Raw genomic sequence first — 19,665 nt, 5'->3', positions numbered from 1 at the left:
ATAGGATGTCGGAACTGGCAGATTAATTATTCATAAAATTACCTGGAAGAGCAGGAGGTTTTTGGGTTTTTTCTCACTTGTAGAACTCAAGATTGGATAATGCATTGTAAGATCTATGTTAGCCAAGCACAAACTGCTAGACTTCAAAGAGGGAAGTAGCTGGGTGAGATATTTGGACTGTGGTTCAGTTAATGATATGTATTCATCCAGCATGTTGGCCTTTTCTGGGGTTGGAAAGCTAATTGTGCAGGCACTGTTTCATAAATCCTTCCCCACTGGTTCAGAAAAGAGACAAGGAACTTCAGAATGCATAATGCCCCTGTGGAAATAAAAATGCCCCCATTGGTGAAAGCCAAAATGCAAGTTTCATGTAGCTGCAAGAGCAATTTCATCCCAAGTTAGTGCATCATTCTTCACTTCTGGGCAAAAATTTAGATGTTTCCATTATCATGAAACTGCCTAATGGCATCTGAACAAATAACATTGTTCCAGAAAGCTCTGAACACATTTACTGCAAAGCAGGAGCAGTGTGTTCCAAGTTACCTTGTTCCATGCTATGTAGGAGGAAGACACTTCTGTTTGCAGCAAGACTCCTTACATATTGTCAGTTAGGAGCAAATCCTGTTTAGACAAGCCCCTAAGAAAACTATTCTGGCATGCATGCTTGCAAATACAGCCTTTATTTGTTGTAAGCATGAGTAAGGGCCATGGATATAAATTTGTAAATATTAAAGGCTTGCATATGCCTGTTGAGCTTCACAGGCAATTGCTCAAATGCTCTGGATCTCACTCACAATGTTTTCCTCAGGTAGGGCAGACTGTGGCCTCACATGCAAAATCTGGCAGGTGATCTTGAATAATATATGGAATTATATATGGGTGAGGTAATGGTACACACAAAATTGGTTTCTGGTGTTAAGCTATTAAGCTGCAGAAAGTGGGTCAGTATTCCAAAGGTTTGTTGAATGAAGGTGTCCCCCTATCACCCCTTGTTGTTTGCCTGTCTTCTCCCCCTTCTCCTCTCAAACTGGTCAGGGTTTGTCAGTCAGCTAACTCTCTTGAACAGCTCTTGAGAAAAAACTTCTTCTAGTGAGAAAAATGTGTTTGATGCTAAGTTAGGTGTTTTCCAGTCATCATGCAGACTAGCTGACATAAAGTGATTAACATTACTTAAAGGGAAAACATCAAGGACTTTGGGTGAGAAGCCTGCTTCTCAGTGCCAAGGGATAAAGAATTTACCACTTCACTTGAGTATTGGTTCCAGTGTATAATTGTATGCACTGGTACATTTTATTCCTTTTTATTCCATTTGACTTGGCTTCTGAAAAATACCTCTGAGCACAGACACATTTTTTGAATTCCTGCTTGAACCTTTGATTAGCACACTGCAATATATACTCAATAACTTTACCTGAGGCTTCTATATTTGTAATTTAAACTATGTACAGTGTCAATTTATTGAGCTACTTCTCCTCCATAGAGTTTGATTTTTAGCAGATTTGCAGAGGTGAGGGAGCCTTGACAAAGAGAACAGCGTACGCCACCAGAGAGGAAATCTGGATTCCTTTTGTGTTATTCCAAATAAATAAGCCTGGACATAAGTCAGTATGGACATAATTGTCATAGACTGCAGAAGAAATTCACACATTCATGTGGAAATTCAGGTTTGTTAAGGGTTATGTGGTCATGTTTTCTTTGATTAATGATTTTGTATCCTCTTAGCAAATTTGGATCCACTTTAGCAAGAGAGTGGAAATAATTCAGATAATGAAATGCCTATGAGTTTTATAAATATAAACAAAAAGGTGTAGAGAGGGACCCTTTTTCTGAGTGAGGCAAAAGATTGTAGTGGGAACCTGTGTCTTTTGACATGACAGAGGAATTGAAATACTTATAAGCCCACCAACTGCAGGAGAGCCTGCAGCTGGAATTTAAGACATAAACGCTCATTTCTGGGGCTCTTGACTACTGGTATGTTTGTGAAATGTCAGACCAGTCCTGTGCTCCTATGCAACATGCGGACAAAGAATTTTGTAGAAGGGATTTTTCCTCTTCTGCCAGATGAGCTCCATCCATTCAGACTTACACTGCTGACTGAAAGCTGGATTGGGCTCTCTGCCTTTGTGTGATACACTCTTTTTCTAGTTTTGTTCTTGCAGGTTATTGTGTGACATAAGACCAGATGAACATTAACAGAACCTGGAATGTATTTTAATTGTAAAGCTCCATCAGACATACTGATAATTGCATGTTTTATAATTAAAACTGTGAATGCTTTTCTTTCTAAGCATAGTGACAGTTGTTAAAGCACATCTGGAAAATATGCTTTAAGCAAAAGTATTTTAGCTCAGAGAATTTCACAATCTGTGGGATATTTATCAGCATTTCTTTCCAGAATACTAATCTGATTTATCAGTATTTTTAATATAAAAGTCTTGCTTTTTTTAAATGATGTTTGCAAATCTGGCTTTGAATTTACATCCCAGATTGGCAATTCCAGTGTACTTCAAAGCTAAATGCTGCAGAACAAAGCATTGCTTTGCTACTATTTTTAGGTAGAAACCCACATAAATCTTGTCTGATGCCCTAATAAATTTCCTTCATTGATTTCAGCCAAATATTTTCCCTTTTTATGATTTTAAAGAGAAATTATTGTTTCATACTGGAATTTCACTGAGAGGAAAATTTCTCATACTGCTGCTCTGTGCTTCTTGAGGCTCATGCCAACACCTTTCTGTGCTATTACCCTTGTACCTCCTAGAGTTATTACAGCATTAGTCAGGACTCTGCAGCCAGCAAGAGTGTTTACAAGGTAGGGCCCTGGCCACTTGGAAATGAAGAGCAATGTTTCTGGTTTTGATAGGAGCCCAAGCATTGTTGTTTCTGCATTTCCTCAGAACTGTCGTATAGGCATTACAAAACCAGATTTTCTGATTTGGTTCATTAAAATGGAACAAGAAAGCATAAAACTTCAAACAAGTTTAAAATTTCTATCTCCTAATCTATTGCTAATGTTCCTTATTTTGTTTATTTGGAAAAAAATGACAAAACATAAAGATGCAGAACCCTAAAACTTCATGGTATTACTTTAATCAGGATCTTGCATTCTGACCCAAGCGTCTGGACCAACTTGCTTTCAGGATGATGAGGGAGATTTTGCAGAGAGCATTTGTCAACACATGCCTAAGCGAGAAATCAGTTTCCTTTATTTGGAGTAGAAGGCAACTTTTTAATGATAGATTACACTGTGTTGGAGCAGCTTCACACCTGAATTTTAAATCACAAGTGCTATCCTCGTGCAGTTGGAGGCAAAATGCAGTTATGCAACCAAGCAAGAAGCTACAGCTGCGAAAACTAATGAGATTTAAAAAAATCTACAGCAGCAATACTATGAAATAATATGGAACACATTAGTGGTAATGTGGGAAAATTAATTCCAAATTATTGACAGTTTAATTGACCTACGGGAAGTATTTTAATGGAGTTAATATGCTGTGCTGTTCTTGAGCTTTTTAAATTTTCCACTGAGCAGAAAACAAGTTTTTCCAATTATGGGGTTTAAAGTTGTAACAAATGGGTGCTATGGGTTCCCTGGTTGTGAGATGCCAGCACTGGATGTGTGACTTTTCTGCCCAACACCTGCAAAGCCCATCCTGTGAGCGGGGCGTGGGTGCCACTGCTCTGCTCTCATCCCAGTCTTGCTGTCACAGAGGCTCTTTGCAAATGATCCTTACACGGTGATTTGACCCCCAGGCTCCGACTGCACGAGGAAAAGGTCATCAAGGATCGGCGACACCACCTCAAAACGTACCCGAACTGCTTCGTTGCCAAAGAGCTGATTGACTGGCTGATCGACCACAAAGAGGCCTCTGACAGGGAGACAGCCATTAAACTGGTGCAGAAGTTACTGGATCACAGCATTATCCACCATGGTAAGTGCAGTATCACCTGCTGAAAAGTTCTAAGCTCAATTTATTGACTGCTGTGAGACAAAGGGAAATCCCACTCCTGCTCTTCAGCCAAGTGTAGGACAGGTAGGATCCTTTCCCTGCCAGGTATGGAGCATTTCTTGAACTGTCCTGCTGTGCAAGGTCACCTGTGTCCTGAAGGAGATCAGAGCCTGAAGAAGAGTGATGTTCCCCATGGTGGGGGGAAACTTACTGGAGACTGTGTTGTGTCTCCAGAGCAGCTCCAGCTGGATTGTGTCCCCCCTTTCCTGCAGCTCTCATTTCCCTGCTCCTAAGAGCACAGTTCTCCAGCTGAAAAACCCATCTGAAAAATCAGCTAGCAAAAAAAAAAAATCATTTTTCTCACGTGGATTAGTTCCCTGGCCCTGGCCCTCACAGCAGCTGCACAAACATTAGTGCTGGTACAGCTGCAAGAAAGTTAGTGGTCTGGCTGTGCCCTGATTAATTTTCTCCTAAACTTGTTGTCTATTTGAGATCTGTTCCTTTCAGCTTCTTGAATAACAATTCATGCTGATGAAAAGACTTCCAATTCACTGGTAGCATTTAGTTGCCTTTTAGGGCACAAAGAGGCTGGGAAGCACATGAGCAAAGAAGATCCAAGGCCTCAATTTCAAGCCTTTAGTATTACCCATTTCAGAATGGCAAATGTACCATTTGTTTCTTTTTAAAGAGAAAATTGAGTGACTATGAACAGTCGAATGTTGACTTTATGCAGAGGTCACTGTATGTGCAGCAATGCTGCTGCTGTCTGCAGTACATGAACAACACCTTAATTAAAGTCAGAAATGCACATATTGAATGAGTGCCACTTCTACAGCTTCTGCTCAGCTATTAAATGAAAATTCTAGGTTGTTATGGAAACTGGGACTCACGGTAGATAGTTAAAGAATAAAGTAATTATAGGGTATTCAAATCTGTCTATTTAATCCTCTATTGAGAAAATGTCAGTGAAGAGTTGCGTGGATGCCTGAGTGACTTAATTTAATTGAGCAATAGATATTTTATTGCTGAATGCTTGTTGAAAGCTCTAACAACCTTCAAGCATTTTCTACCCTACCATCCAACTGAAAACTGTAGAAGAAATTTTATTTATACATGTGTGTCTAGATATTAGAAATGGAACAAGTGTTTCTTGAAAATGTTGATGTATTGCACTCTAATAAAATACTTTGTGAAGTGAGCTTGGACAGATAAATTCAGAGAGGTTCTGTCAGGTTCTGCAGGATGTTTAGAACATTCTTTCAAGTGCCCTGTCAAGTGAAGGGACAGTTCCTGCTTCTGTGGTGCAGAAGGTCCCCCATGTTTGTGGGTTGACAGCTGTGCTAGGAGCAGCTTGCTTGGGATAGCTTTCCCATAGGTTTATGCCCTTGATGGGGCTCTGTTCTGCATTTGCAAGAGCCCATGATCAGCTGTGGTTCTACAAACCTAATCTGGCATTTCTTGGTGTGCTCATGTTGTACCTACCATTTGCTAGCTGGCATGGCAGAGCAATTGAGACAGTTTTAAGAAGGCAGAAGGCTTTGGTTTTAATTGTTACTTTAGGAAGTCTCAGGTTTCCTACAGCACTGCTAACTGATAGGAATAACTTTAAGAAGTTTGGCAAACCTTAAATTATTGGGCATTCTACTCTGGTGGCCCATTAAGCAAACAAGACAATAGACTGTTTTCATCAAAATGTTTTCTGAGTATGAAGTGGATGGATGCCTTTTTGCCCTTAATGTTTGCAGTAATACTCACAAAACTGATGGACACTTCTCCCCCTCACCAAGAAATTTGGTTACCTCTCAATGTTTTCTTCAGCCTTTCATTAGAATGGAGTAGAGCTGTGTGCTGAGACAGCACATGCTTGCTTTGAAGCTCAGCAGTGGTACCTGCTAAATGGATCCTCAGCTACTTACCAAGTATGTGAATTTTTTTTTGTTTAATTATTTTATGTTTCAGTCTGTGATGAGCATAAAGAATTCAAGGATGTCAAACTGTTCTACCGCTTCAGGAAAGATGACGGGACGTTTCCACTGGACAATGAGGTGAAGGTGTTCATGAGAGGACAAAGACTCTATGAAAAGTATGTTGCATTCAGTATTCCTAATATGTTGATAATAGTGCCACGTGAGGCAAATGATACCTGTTAATTTATTTTTGAAACATCAGAGGCTTTCAATGCATGCAGGAATGGGTCTGGGAAATTGCATTACTTCATTTGGGAGTCCTTCCCTCTCTTATTTTTCTTTTGTTTTTCTACCACATTTGCTTGAGGCATTTTGTTTAAAATCTGATTCCCCAGATTGTAAATACATCCTATATGAGAATTCAATGTGAATTGAAGCCCTTGAAATCTATTCTGTAAAAATAATTACAGAATTATTTGTCAAAACAATTCAAATGATTACAGAAATATTTTATATGTAAAAGCATAATTATAATTCCTAAAACATTATTGAACAAGCAGCTATATGTCTGTGGAGACTCCATATCTTCACAGGGAGGTATGCTTTTAAATCATAGCTGAGATGAATCTTCAGTGTTCCAGTCTGCAAAGTTTCAACATCAGAAAAGTTATGTTAAAAGCAATTTCAAAAAAACCATTAACCCAACCAAGAGCATCTGATTACCTAATTTGAACAGATTATTTTACTGAGATACTAAATATCCCACTGGATTACTTCCATCAAGTAACTAGGTATCATAACCATACTTCCTAATATTAAAGATATTTTTATTCAGGATGTAGAGATTTTGACATGGTACTTTCAAGCAGAGAGAAGAAAATGGATATTGGCATATGCTACAAATTAATGCAAAAGTTGTGATGTGTTATTTACCAAAAAGCTTGAAGTATTGCTCTAGACTGAATACCACCCACTCTTCTGCTTGCTTGGAGCAGAAGCGTGCAGCAGCCAGGAGAGATGCTGTGTTTTCTCGATGAAGGAAATTTGTTTCCTTCTAAGAAAGAACTCAGGAAGCGCACAAGTTTAAAAGCTGATAATAAATATTATTTTCAAGGTTAGCTGGCTCTAAAGATCAGTTTGGTGAAAGAACAGTGAACCCAAAATATAAACAAATAGTTGTAAATGCCACTCCTTTTGTTACACCCATCATATAAAATTCCCCTAGACACAGTGACTGTGACTATTTAAAGGGAAAATGTAATAAATTGTACAAGACAGAAGAAAATGCATCACTGGAGAAAATCCCCCATTCTATGCACTGGGACAGGTGAGATGAATCAGCTACCTTCAAACTCTTCTGTGTCTTACTAAGCACAGCATTTGCTCTTTAGACTCAGTAAACATGTAGCATCTACAAGCCTGACCCATAGTCTGAAAAGCAGATTAGAGTGTATACAGTTCTTTTTTTAGTCTATATTTCTGTTTTAATTATCCATAAGAAAAATAATATATTGTTGGCAAGGCTAGTGTCAGTCTTGTGCATGAAAGGAGCCATAGTAGAAAGAACTCTGTTCTAATAGTGTCTGCTTCCATCACCATTTCTCTGAATGGAGAAATATCCCCAAACCAATGTCTGTGATCCAGTTTGTCTAACTCTGTAGTAGAAGAAAAACATTCATAACTGTAGAGAGTGTTCCTATCTTGGCACCTGTATCTGAATATAACTGCATCCTTGTGAGGTGCTTGCTCCTAGGCAACGTATTTGAAGGGTTCAGAAACTTTTAAAAACAGCCCTAAATATAGTGCTAAATATAGTATAAATTAAAAATACCTCTCATTTCAAAACCAGTATGTGACAGTCAAAGGTAGTCACAATTCTCCATGGATCATCGGAAGTATTTTGTATTCATGGGAGATAAGAAGGCATACTTGGGCTATATGGGCTTCACTTTGTTTATTTTAGCAAATCCTCTGTACAGAGATTTCAGATTTTGTTAGTTCCCTTGCCTATGCACCTTTATTAGCAACACCACAATTTCACTGGATACACTTTGAACTCAAAATCTAATGCTGAAAGTCAGGAAGAGCTCTGCAGTGAAATGTGTGATTGTGTAATATATCTGTTGTATCAGTTTGCTGATTGTCTTGAGAAAGAAAATATTAATTCAGTGCTATTAAAATAATTACTAAATGGCAGCAACCAGAGAAAAGTATTCGTGCACAAACGAATTAAGTCATTTACCAGCACATTCAACTTGTTTATCAAAATGCCTATGGGCCTGATTGCAAGAGAAATGCAGCTATGCCAAAGGAAATCTGTCCAAATCCAACACATTTTGAAAATCTGTGTCTAATTTTGTAGAGTTTGTTGATCTTCACTAGGCTTTGCTAATTTAAGATAGACATTATAATTATTTTCTGCTCTTTTCCACTCTCTGATTGGGGCTGGACTACCACTAGGCTCAGAAGCCAAAGTAGTTTGTGCTTGCCAAAATTGCAGACATTACCCAACACCAGTCCATGCAAATTTGTACCCTCAGTGGGTAAAATGAACCAAATGCTTTAGGAGGATCAACAGGTTGATGCATGGATGTCTTAGGCAGGTTCTTTACCTTCAGACAGCTGTTTTGGGTAAATGCCTTGTTCTCTGCCCTGGGACATGGGAACATCAGGACTGTCCCTCTGCTGAGGAGCTCCCGTTCCCATCTCTCTTCTGCATGACCTTGGAACCTGAACTCTCCTTTCTTGTGCATGACCCCCTTCACCCACTGTGGGCATCCTCAGCGGCTGTACTTGTGGGATTGGAAGATTTAAAATCAGTCTCTGATTGTATTCTCCATTTATTTGCGCTGAAAATCATGAACCAGTTCAGATTCCCTGCACATCGTTGCAAACTTTGCTAATCCTGTCTGTGAGTAAGCTTTGAGGTTCAGGTTTATAACTAGAGATGAAAACTGCTGGATTTCCTATAGTCTTGTCTGAAATAGTTGAATAGTTTATAAGATCTAAGGTTGGTGTCAGCTTTCAAGCTCTACAGGACTGCCCAGATAGGTTGAATCAGATAAACATGTTTCCTGTTCAACAAAACTCTCCCTGCAAATCTTTTATAAATCCAGCATGGACCTTTTGTAGCTTAAAAAACAAATCAAGTTGTTGCAGGCATCTTATTTTTATGATGTTTGCAATTCTCAGTAGGGTTTGGTCAGACACACAAGATTGTTGTTTCTGGTGCAGTCATGTACAGGAGCTATAAGTCATTTCATGATGCTGACATCAACTGAAATTTTTGAATCAGATTTCACAGTGAAAGAAGTGCAGATTTATGGTTTTAATTTCAGGAAATCTTTCAGATAATTTTGAGACTGCATTCTTGGAATCACTTTCAGTTTAACTCATCAGTGGTTGAGTTGCTTTTATCCTCTGGTGTAGTTATTTTGATAAAAACAAGGTTAAAGATTTCTTTTGAAAAGGAGTTTGAATGTTGGTGTTTGGATAAATACATTCCTTTAATGCAGGACAACACCAGTTTTAGCAAATAATACATTTTGGCATTAACAGCCTCATGTTTTTTTGGAACAAGGAGAAAATGGAAGAGTAAAAGGAAGTTTCCAGTTCTGCCTAATGAAAGGCCAGGCTTTTGATTGATGTAAATTGGTACAGCTTTGTTGACAGCCATGGACTTACAGTGATTTACTTCAGTGAGTGACGTAAGTCCATGGATTGCTATGTCTGGGCTTCTTAAACTGGCAATTTGTCGTGTCTGTTTGTTCACAAGTCCAAATCCTTTGCAGTGCTATTCTGGGCTTATGCAGAAGGGTGTGAAATGTCAAACTGAGTGTTTTTCCACTTGATATTTTTCCAGATTTCTTTTGTGTCTCTGTAAAAATCTAACCATTAGCACTGCCTTTTCAAGGACCTTTCTATCTGTGATTTCAATGAGGCAGCCAACTAATTATAGTCTCATCAAAGAACAATTAACGTAATCCTAAGGATTTTTTATTTGGTGCCTGCAGAGCCTGGGTAACCAGTTCTGGGTAGCCAGTTCTGGGTAGCCATGCAGCAGATGGTACAAAAAGACACAAGCCTTGGGTTTCCATTTCTTTCCTGTGGGGGGAAAAGCCTGGTGAATGAGAAACATTTAAAGATAGTCCCTTAGAGCATAGTAGGTCTGTATTAGATGTGGTGAGTGTGGGACAAAATGGTGTGGGAAAAAATGCTTGTAAATTAAAATATTAAAACATAATGAATCTCTACAAGAATTCTGGAGTCAATACGTTGTTTTCAGCGAATGTGGCTTTCTCAGTTCTTACTCAGCTCAGAGGTGCTGGCAATGACACACCATCCAAACGAGCAGCTCCTTGTGCTGCCACTGACCCACAGCTGTGGCTGAGCAGCCTTGGCCTGGTTTGATGATCTGCTACCTGGTGGTCAGATCCTGTAGGTTCAGGCCTCAGGTTAGTGCTCATTCAAGTCAAGAGAAGAGTCTTTTAGATGAAATAACAGAGGTCGGACCATGTCAAACCTCTTCACTGTAACTTCAAATGAAACTTCTCTCTGTGTTCCTATGGCACAGATTTTTCTGATGCTTTCCAAAGGAGATGAAGTTATATTCTATAATCTCTGGATATGCTGTCAGTTTAAGAAGCAGATGGCTCATGTATGGATTTACTTGAATTTCAATTCCTTCATCAGAAGGGCAAAGATTCAGCACTTCCAGAATATGACTGTTGTAGTTCAGATGTGCCCTTATTTCAAAATAGTTGTTGAAGGGAGGGGACCTGTTACTCTTACATGGAAAGAACCGTTCTTGAACTATTACTCTGAAAGTCTTACCACTAGTCCTATTATTAGCCTACAATAAACAATATAGTTATGAAAAATATTAGGTTAATAAGGATACTGTGGTGCTCAGTCTCTCCCCAAAAAGTGGAATTCTGTATTACAAAGAAATTATTCTCATTTCTTCTTTAAAACTGCTTTTTGCATTAACAAAATATTGAGGCTTTTTTTTTTTTTTTTTTTAAGGACTGTGTCATTTGCATAGGTATCTTGAATAGAGAAGAGTTTTATTAATATCCTTCAGCTACTCACATGCCAGTTGCTAGGAGATTTTGGGACATCCCATGATGTTCCTCTGACTGGTGTTACACAGAGCCAGCTGGGGCACAGACAACTGTGAGCCTCAGATGTTAAAATGCATTCAGGTTCATGTGCAACTCGCTGACTGCAGCTGCATCATCAAATGTTGGATGCACAATATTTATCCACCCCCAATCCACAGAACTACCTTTTTTCCTTCTCTTGAATTTTTCTGCAGCTGTTTTAGAGCTTATGGTGAGAATTTTCAAAGTCATCTAAATGACTTTGGGGCATAGTCCTCCTAACTGTAAATATTAATTAAGAAGCTTTGAACACATTAGTTACATTCTGGTGCTTTTAGGCTAATTTTTTTTTTTTTTTCAAAGCTGATTATGCAGTAACTCTTAGAGAATGTTAAACACAAAATAGGGAAACGCAAAACCCAAACTAATTTTCTTTTAGGGGAAAAAAACAAGAAAGCATTAACTTCACACAGGGATATTAAGTGTAAATTTCTTTACTAAGCAGATTTCATTCACTTCCTAAGTAGATTGATAGCTTGAGGAAAGATTTAGTAAGTCAGTGAAAGCTTCATATGCATTGCTTGATATAAATGAGATTTGCCAGAATAGATCTGGAACTGCTTTTCTGAAGAACCAATTTTCCCCCTCACCATACCAGGCTGATGAGCTCTGAAAACAGCCTTCTGCAAGCCAGGGAAGAGGAAGGAGTGAAGTACGAGCGGAGCTTTGTGGCGTCGGAGTTCGTGGAGTGGCTGGTGCAGGAGGGCGAGGCGGCGACGCGCAGCGAGGCCGAGCAGCTCGGGCGCAGGCTGCTGGAGCACGGCATCATCCAGCACGGTGAGAAACCCATGCCAGGCGGGGAAACTGTGCCCACTGCAGCCCTGCCTGCAGCTCAGATCACACGGAGCGGTGCTGTGAGGGTCCCCAGGACGGAGTGAGAGATGGGAATTGACTCCAAGTTCTTAGAAGGCTGATTTATTATTTTATGATAATGTGTTATATTAAATCAAAATGATATACTAAAACCATACTAAAGAAAGAGAAAGGAGACATCAGAAGATGTCTAGCAAAGAATGAATAATAAAAACTCGTGACTGACCAGAGTCCCAACATAGCTGGACTGGGATTGCTCATTAAGTTAAAACAATTCACATTAAACCAATCATAGATGCACCTGTAGGTAAGCAACCTCCAAACCACATTCCAAGCAATCAGATAACTATTGTTTACATTTCTTTTCTGAGGCTTCTCAGCTTCTCAGGTGAAAAATCCTGGCGAAGGGATTTTTCATAAAATATGACAGAGGGGCCCTTGTCTTTCTGATCACGATATGTTTAGGTTCTAAATCATTTCAGATAGGAGTCTAAGTAACTTAATTCAGTAGAAGTATGGCTTTTTCAAAAGTGCATTGTATTCTGAAAATGCTTCCTCAAATGCAGAATATAGCAGGAATTTGAAACTGTGTAATGACAACTTAAGGATGTGGATGAAAATCAGTACTCCTATCTCAGAATCTTTGCTAGTCAGAGTGACCCTGAGATATGTACAAGCCTCTTTTTCCCAGCCTGGCAGTCGAATAAGGAGTCAAGATTTTTCTGTTCTTGTCCTCAAGGTTGTTTATTATTTCTTATCTATAACATTCTTTCCCTGACCCACCACAGATCTGTCTGGCCCGTTGGGTTGAGGCACACTGCCCGCCCTCGGGGTGGGGTTATCTTTTTATACTAAAAACTACATGTACATTATTTACCATAACTTCCCAATACCTATCACCTATGTTAGACAGTGAGTTTCTATCTTAAACCAATCCAAAAGTGCCAACATCACCCAGAACATGGAGGCTATGGAGAAGAAAAAAGAAGGACAAGGCATGCCCAAATTCCTCTATCTTGGGACCCTGAGCCCCCATTCTAAAACCCCAAAAATCTATTTTTCACCCCATGACTAACTATTAATCTACTTAAACTCTCTTGACTTATAATTCTTCTTATAAAGGTGGTAATTTGCTCCTTGGATCAAAATCAAAGTCACAGGTGTCCTGTGTCCTGGGCTCTATGCCAAGGTGTCTGAGTCCCCTGGGCAGGGGCTCGAGCCATCCAGGACAGCCAGAGGCATGTCCTGGGTTCCAACACTCCTACACTTGTAGTGATTAACCTGTAGAACTTGCCATCTGCAATGTATATAATTGAGGTAAATAGATTTGTAAGGATCAAATAGGGATTAGAACCATAAATAAGCTAATTTCTGTATGCAGGATAAAAATTTCAGGGTCTGTGTATCTCCCTACTTGTAGGCAGAACAGAGCATATCTGATGCTAGAAAAGCAGCTTTACCCCTTGGGCATGTAGCAGAGTTGTTCTAGCAGGAAGGAGGACGTCACTTTTGGCTGAAGTGTTATTGTATTTGTCCTGGTGGTATAACTTCTTTGAGGCAGGAAACAAATATTTCTTCATGGTCCAGTATTAATGTGTCTGGCAAATACACCTTCACCAAGAAGCTCCTTCTGTTAAGGGTGGAGGAGACAGAATTTTCTCTCTCTACTGCCACAAGGGTGAAGAAATTAACACCCCTGGCCCCATTTTACGTGTTGTCATTATCTGTTCTCAATGCACGTTGCCTTTCTGTGACCAGGCATTTCCCACCATAGAAGTGGCAGTACCTCTGGAGCAATGAAGGGGTGCCAGGAGATGACAACAGAATGACAGAAGTTGTTACCTACATTACTTAGTGCAAAATGGGAAAATAATCATATCCTGGTGGTCCAAGTGTTGTTGCATTAAACCTAATTCTGACAGAGAGCAAACAGATGATACCAGCAGGCTGTTAGTACAAAGGTGCTGGACTGACTATGTTGCTTGTTACTTCACGAGAAAACCTGGTTTTAATGAATAGAGCAAAGTGGGCATGTAAGTGACCTGCACAGTTCTGTCATGGTTCTAATCATGTTCACGTTAACTTCAATTATTAGAAGCTACTTCTGAATGTTTACAGTGATCAACTTCCAGTTCTATAATTACTCCTGTGCTTCCTATGATTTATGGGGTGCCAACTGCTCAGAGCTTGATGGACAGGAAAGGTATGCTACCCCTCCTCTCTACAGCAGCCATGATTTCATTCCTATTTTTACCTGAACATTTTCTGTGTATTACATATGTGGTAAATTTTCCTTACTGTTCTGGGGTCCCAAACCAGGACACTTAGAAAAAAAGTTTAAAAAAAATATAAGTGAGATTTTTGCTGATAAAGATGTTTTTTGCAGAGAAAATAAAGTCAGGACCTAACATTTGCTGCAAAGGTGGTTTTCTTAGATACTGAGATCTTTGCAGAGCTAAGAAAGGCAGGATGTGGCTTTTCTTGCAGATCAACCATTGTTTCATTAACTAAGACAAATGCTCAGCAGGGCACATTTGCAGGGAAATAATTTTGCCCCGTCAAGCCAGGTTTCAGGGGTCATTCCTGAGTGACACTGGCCCTGCTCCTGTAGGGATAGCCCTGGCCATTCTGCAGGTTTGTCCCCTGCCCACCATTTTCTTGTAGGCAAGAGCATGTGCAAAGCTCCTCCTTAGAAAGAGATTTGAAACTCATGAAGTAAAGACAGGGTTCTGGGAATTAGTTGACTGCTGAGGAAGTGGTCTTCTCACTTGTCACCAGGTCATTGCTGCAAGGTACTGTCATCTTCCTCACCCAGTTTTTAATAAAACAAACATAACTGAGTGGGGATTTCACAAGGACTTGATGGGGATGTTGGGAGTAAAGTAAAACTGAATGGTGTCCTTGAGATTTGTCTTCTATGAGTGAACACCTTTGTGCACACTTTCTCCTTTGTGGAAGGGGATTTCATTCATTTCACTGCAGCCATTTGTCTAGATAGTGTTAGGAATATTTATGAAAGTACTGGCAGAATTAACATAGAGCTGGTTTGGGGTTCATCTTAGCAACTGGATATGATCTGTGCACATTGAAGGTCTTGTAATGCTGGCTTCCTCTGAGAAGGGAGCTCAAAATGAGAACTTCTGGTACAGAATTAGGGATATAAATTGTAAAACAGCAGGAAAGGTATTCTCTCCCCACACCCTATCTTACAGAGTTCTAGATCCAAGCTATTTTTCTGTGGCTTAGTACCATAAATTCATTTCACCATACTGTGCTTCCTTTGTTTTGTCTCTCATCAGCAATACCAAAATGTTACTGGACACTAATTGGCATCCTTGTTGGCAGAATCAGCAGAAAGACTCTTGACTGAACAGCAGTGGAGAATAAAACATTTCCTGTCCTAAAGGCAATCTTTTTCTAGCAGTATTGTTTGATATCCACAATATGGAATAAAATAAAACTTGCTGTATTATTCTTATGAATTATTTCCTACCCCACCTAAAGTAATAGAAATAGTTGCATCAATTTGCCAATCTCAGTAGTAATTTTCCAGCCACAGCTGAATTACGCAATGTCTTTTTTCTAATACTGACTTTCATTTCAATTACTCAGAGAAGCTGTATTCTGCAGCTGAGGCACTGTATTCAAAATGGCTTCCTGACACATTTTTCTTCACTTTAATTGGTCTGACACCAACCAGGTTTCACACAGGAAACAAACACCGATGCTAATTTTAAAAGGAAAACAGTGGTTTAAGAGGAATTGCATAAATGTTGCAAAAGCATCAAATTCTCAGCTTTAAAATAATCCTCCTGATCTCTTTGGACCTATGTAACTATACATATTTCCCCTGCCATGCATGAAAATGATGAAATGTATTTAAGTGCTGAATTGCTTCCTGCCAAAATCTCACTGGCCCACACCAATCTCTGAGATTTGCTCCATTGGTTGAAGCATGGTGCTAATAATGCAAAGTTGTGGGTTTGATCCCCATATGGGCCATTCACTTAAGAGTTGGACTCAATGATTCTTGTGGGTCCCTTCCAACTCAGAATATTCTGTGAATCTGTGAAATCATAACCCACAAAACACCATTACCACCATTTTCACAAATAGGACCCAGATTTCCTTTGCTGTGTGTTGGTATCCCATGTAATATGGAATAAAGCCCCCATAAGTAACAGGGAATTTTGCATTTTGCATTTCTTGAAGGCTAATGTTGGGATTGTAGTTGCCAGTAGTTACCTGGCATTTGTGAGCACTGATGGCCTTCATCCAGGATATAGAAATAAAGACTGTGGGAAGAGTTATAAGTTTAGTGATGCACATAAAGGCTGGGACAAAAGGTGTGCAGAACAAATTTCTCAGCTGTAGAAAAGCCCATCTGGTGAGGTATGTAGAGCTTGGTAATGTTAATAGATAAAATTTTCCTCCAGGAGACTGGATCTTTCTTAGTTCTTCTCCATATGAGCATGGTGGGACAGATTAGCTACTGTGGTCAAAATTCACATGCATCAGGAGAATTTCTCTGCTAGCTGCCAGGTAGATCAGGCCAAAGCAAGGATGGTCTGGGGGCAGGTGGAGGACAGTGTGAGCACCCACACATAGTCACAGCCCTTTCTCAGTCTGAAAAACAGAGATACTGAGATGTCCAAGGACAAAAGAGGATATTCACAGAGCTCTTTATGGAGTCATTTTTGGCTCATACTTGCTTATAACCCTTTCCAAAGAGCTTACCCTGCACCTGCAGCCACAACAGCAGAGCACTGCTGACATGACAGGCAAAGTCTTCCTGTCCTCCTCCAAGGACTCATTGGGTATGAAAGCCTGAAGGATGGATAAACATCTGCTTGCCTTGCAGAAACTTTTAAAGTCTGGAATCTCCAGTGCTAAATAAGTTAAATTTTAATCTGGTTAATACTGTTAAGAGAAACCAGTGCTGTCTTAGGATAGCACCTACAACTTGCAAGATAAATATTTGCATTTCTTCCATGGCAGCAACCAAACCATAGCTCACTTATTAATACTTTTCAATATATTGTGGGATGTAAACACACAGGGATTGCCTTGTACCACAGATGGTACCGTGTGTGCTGCCCGTTGAGCCTGTGAGAAATGGGGGCCTGAGCAGCCGAACTCACCTTCTCATGCCACATCACATTCTGTCTCTTTTGTAGTTGTGGTTTCCCAAGCTGCTGCTGACCTTCAAGTCCATGTGCTTGGTGTGATTTCTTCCCTGACGTGCCCCCAGCATCTTCCCTGAGCAGTGACCACAGCACAGTTCAGCAAGGAGCATTTTGCAATGGCTGTCCACTCTGCTCCACGGGGTTGGGATGTGGATTCCCAGATTCAGACCAGCAGCAGAATAGGTCTGGTGAGGCTTTGCTCTCCGGAATGATTGAGGGGTCTAAGAGTCTCTTTTAGAGATGACAGCCTAGCAGCTATCTTCTTTGGAACCCTTTGGTAAAGGCTTTACTGAAGTCCAGGTAGACCATGGGTTCCAAAAACTGTATTCCCATGGTGTGGATGGGAGCACTCTTCACAGGGCAAAAAATTGGTCGGATCGCCAGGCCTGGAGTATTCCCCAGGGCTCAGTATTGGGACCAGGACTCATTATTGGGGCCAGCCCTCTTAGTTATCTTTGTTAAGGAGATCTTTATCAAGGGATCAAGGGCAGCAAAAGTGACTTTATGGATGACACCAAGTTGATTGAGAATATTGATCTTCTGGAAGGTAGGAGGGCTCTACAGAGGGATCTGGACAGTCTGGAATGATGGCCCAAGGCCAGTGGTGTGAGGTTCAACAAGGCCAATGTCTGGGTCCTGCACTTGGGTCACAACAACCGCATGCAAGGAACCCCATCCAGCACTCCAGGCTTGGAGATGAGTGACTGGAAAGGTGCCCATTGAAAAAGAAGCTGAGCCCAGATGGCCAAGAAGGTCAATGGCATCCTGGCCTGGATCAGATACAGTGTGGCCAGCAGGACCAGGGCAGGGATTGTCCCCCTGTACTCAGCACTGATGAGGCCACATGTGGAATCCTGTGCCCAGTTCTGGGCCCCTCACTACAAGAAGGACATTGAGGGGCTGGAGTGTGTCCAGAGAAGGGCAACAGAGCTGGGGAAGGGTCTGGAGCACAACTCAGGTGAGGAGCAGCTGAGGGAGCTGGGGGTGTTTAACCTGGAGAAAAGGAGGCTCAGGGGAGACCTTGTCACTCTCTCCAGCCCCCTGAAGGGAGGCTGCAGCCAGGTAAGGGTCGGTCTCTTCTGCCAGAAAACAAGTGAGAGGGGAAGAGGAAAAGATCTCAGATTGCACCAGGGCAAGTTTAGGTTGGGTTTTAGGAAAAATTTCATCTCTGAAACGTTTGTCTTGAATTAGAACTGCCCATGGAAGTGATGAAGTCACCATCTCTACAGGAATCTAAAATATGTGTAGATGTGACACTTAAGGACCTGGGTTAGTGGTTAACTTGACAGTGTCAGGTGAATGGTTGAGCTTCATGATCTTAGAGGTCTTTTCCAACCTAAATGATTATATGATTTTGTCAGTCCTAGGATTTTTTTATGGTAAGAAATATGTGGTAACATGTGTTAGACATGGTATCAGCATCTTTGGCCTCCACCCTTCTTTAAAGTACCTTTCAACTTTATAAAATTTTATTGAGATAATTTCACTAGATCAGACTTGGGGGGTTCAAGGTAGACGTGTTCTGCTGGCTTAGCACAGAAGCAAGTGCTTATCTCCTTTCAAGAGTTAATCTTTTATCTGCAAACTCCACTGTGCAAATTACTTTCTGAGATGAAAACCAGCACTTTGCAGTGACTTAGTGAGAGCAGTAAATGTTGACACATGCTGTGTCCCTGTCTCTGCAGGAAAGTCTTATATCTATATTTAATTGTCCCTATTCTTTGCAAGGACTCTATACCTTTATACAGCAGATTTTTCTTTCTGAAGATGATCAGTGCATTTTGTTTTAAACATCAAGACACATGATGCAATTGAAAGTTTGTTATAATTGTGGAAGTGGATTATATATCTAACAAAGTATTATTTCTCTTGCTTTTGTTGAAAAGCTTTCCTTCTCTTCTAAAATTGCAGTGAATAATGAAGTCTGTGCTGCTATATTTACCTTAGATGTCCAACTGGTTATGATTAGCTGATTATGATTCACTTGCAAAGTGAAAACTTGCCATGTATGTGAAATGTACTCTTCCTTAATTCAAGATTTCTCTTTTGAACCCCTTTCTTGGAAATATCAACTGCAGATAGAAGCTTACAAGTATCATTGAAGCATACCATAAATCCTTGACTTAATTGATCATATGCTTTCTTCTCCAAAATCAACACATATATTTTTTTAAAACATTTTTTTAGTTAATCTAAAACCTGAATCACATCAGCTCTTGGATATATGCAAGCTTTCGTTATGATAAAAATTATAAAACATCACATTTTTACAGATGATGCCTTGATTTATCTCAGTAAAACACAAGCCTTCAGTTAGTCTATGATGTCCTGCAATACAACTTTGTTTTTTTAAATCCTGTTGCCCCCGTGCTGATGCCAGGCAGAAGCACTCACTTGTTTGTGTGACAGTTCCCATGTGCAGGGACAGTAACCTCACCCACAGTAATTCAGCTGCTTATGCTAAATCTGGAGACCACTTTGCATATTTTTCATGATTTTGCCCCTTAAGAAGTCAAAGAATAAGCACTTTGACTGTAATTGTATAAACCCCTAGATCCTTAGTATGTCAGCTTCTCATTGTGCTCTTGCTGTTGTTGTCTTTATCTACAGCAGGAATGGATTTGGTTTTTGAAAGAGCCACATGCTT

At 40.2% G+C, this 19,665-nt stretch overlaps 1 protein-coding gene and 1 long non-coding RNA gene across 4 annotated transcripts in view; both read left to right on the top strand.

Annotated features, from left to right (window-relative positions):
• Positions 1–19,665, top strand: part of DEPTOR (DEP domain containing MTOR interacting protein) — a 78,979-nt gene that overhangs the window by 21,743 nt on the left and 37,571 nt on the right. For all 3 annotated transcript variants that reach the window (XM_054647987.2, XM_054647994.2, XM_077188329.1), the window contains 3 exons: positions 3,754–3,932; positions 5,910–6,033; positions 11,618–11,796. In XM_054647987.2, coding sequence (XP_054503962.1) covers positions 3,754–3,932; positions 5,910–6,033; positions 11,618–11,796 — 482 coding nt within the window. The remainder of the gene's footprint in view (positions 1–3,753; positions 3,933–5,909; positions 6,034–11,617; positions 11,797–19,665) is intronic.
• On the top strand, positions 11,803–15,302 carry LOC129129904 (uncharacterized). The gene is made up of 2 exons (XR_008535489.2): positions 11,803–14,035; positions 15,132–15,302. It is a non-coding gene; the product is annotated as an uncharacterized LOC129129904 (long non-coding RNA).

The sequence above is a fragment of the Agelaius phoeniceus genome, chromosome 1 (assembly GCF_051311805.1).
Source record: "Agelaius phoeniceus isolate bAgePho1 chromosome 1, bAgePho1.hap1, whole genome shotgun sequence".
Classification (NCBI taxonomy): Eukaryota; Metazoa; Chordata; class Aves; order Passeriformes; family Icteridae; genus Agelaius; species Agelaius phoeniceus.
The sequence above is the reverse complement of the archived record's forward strand: the minus strand, read 5'-3'. Positions and strand labels throughout refer to the sequence as shown.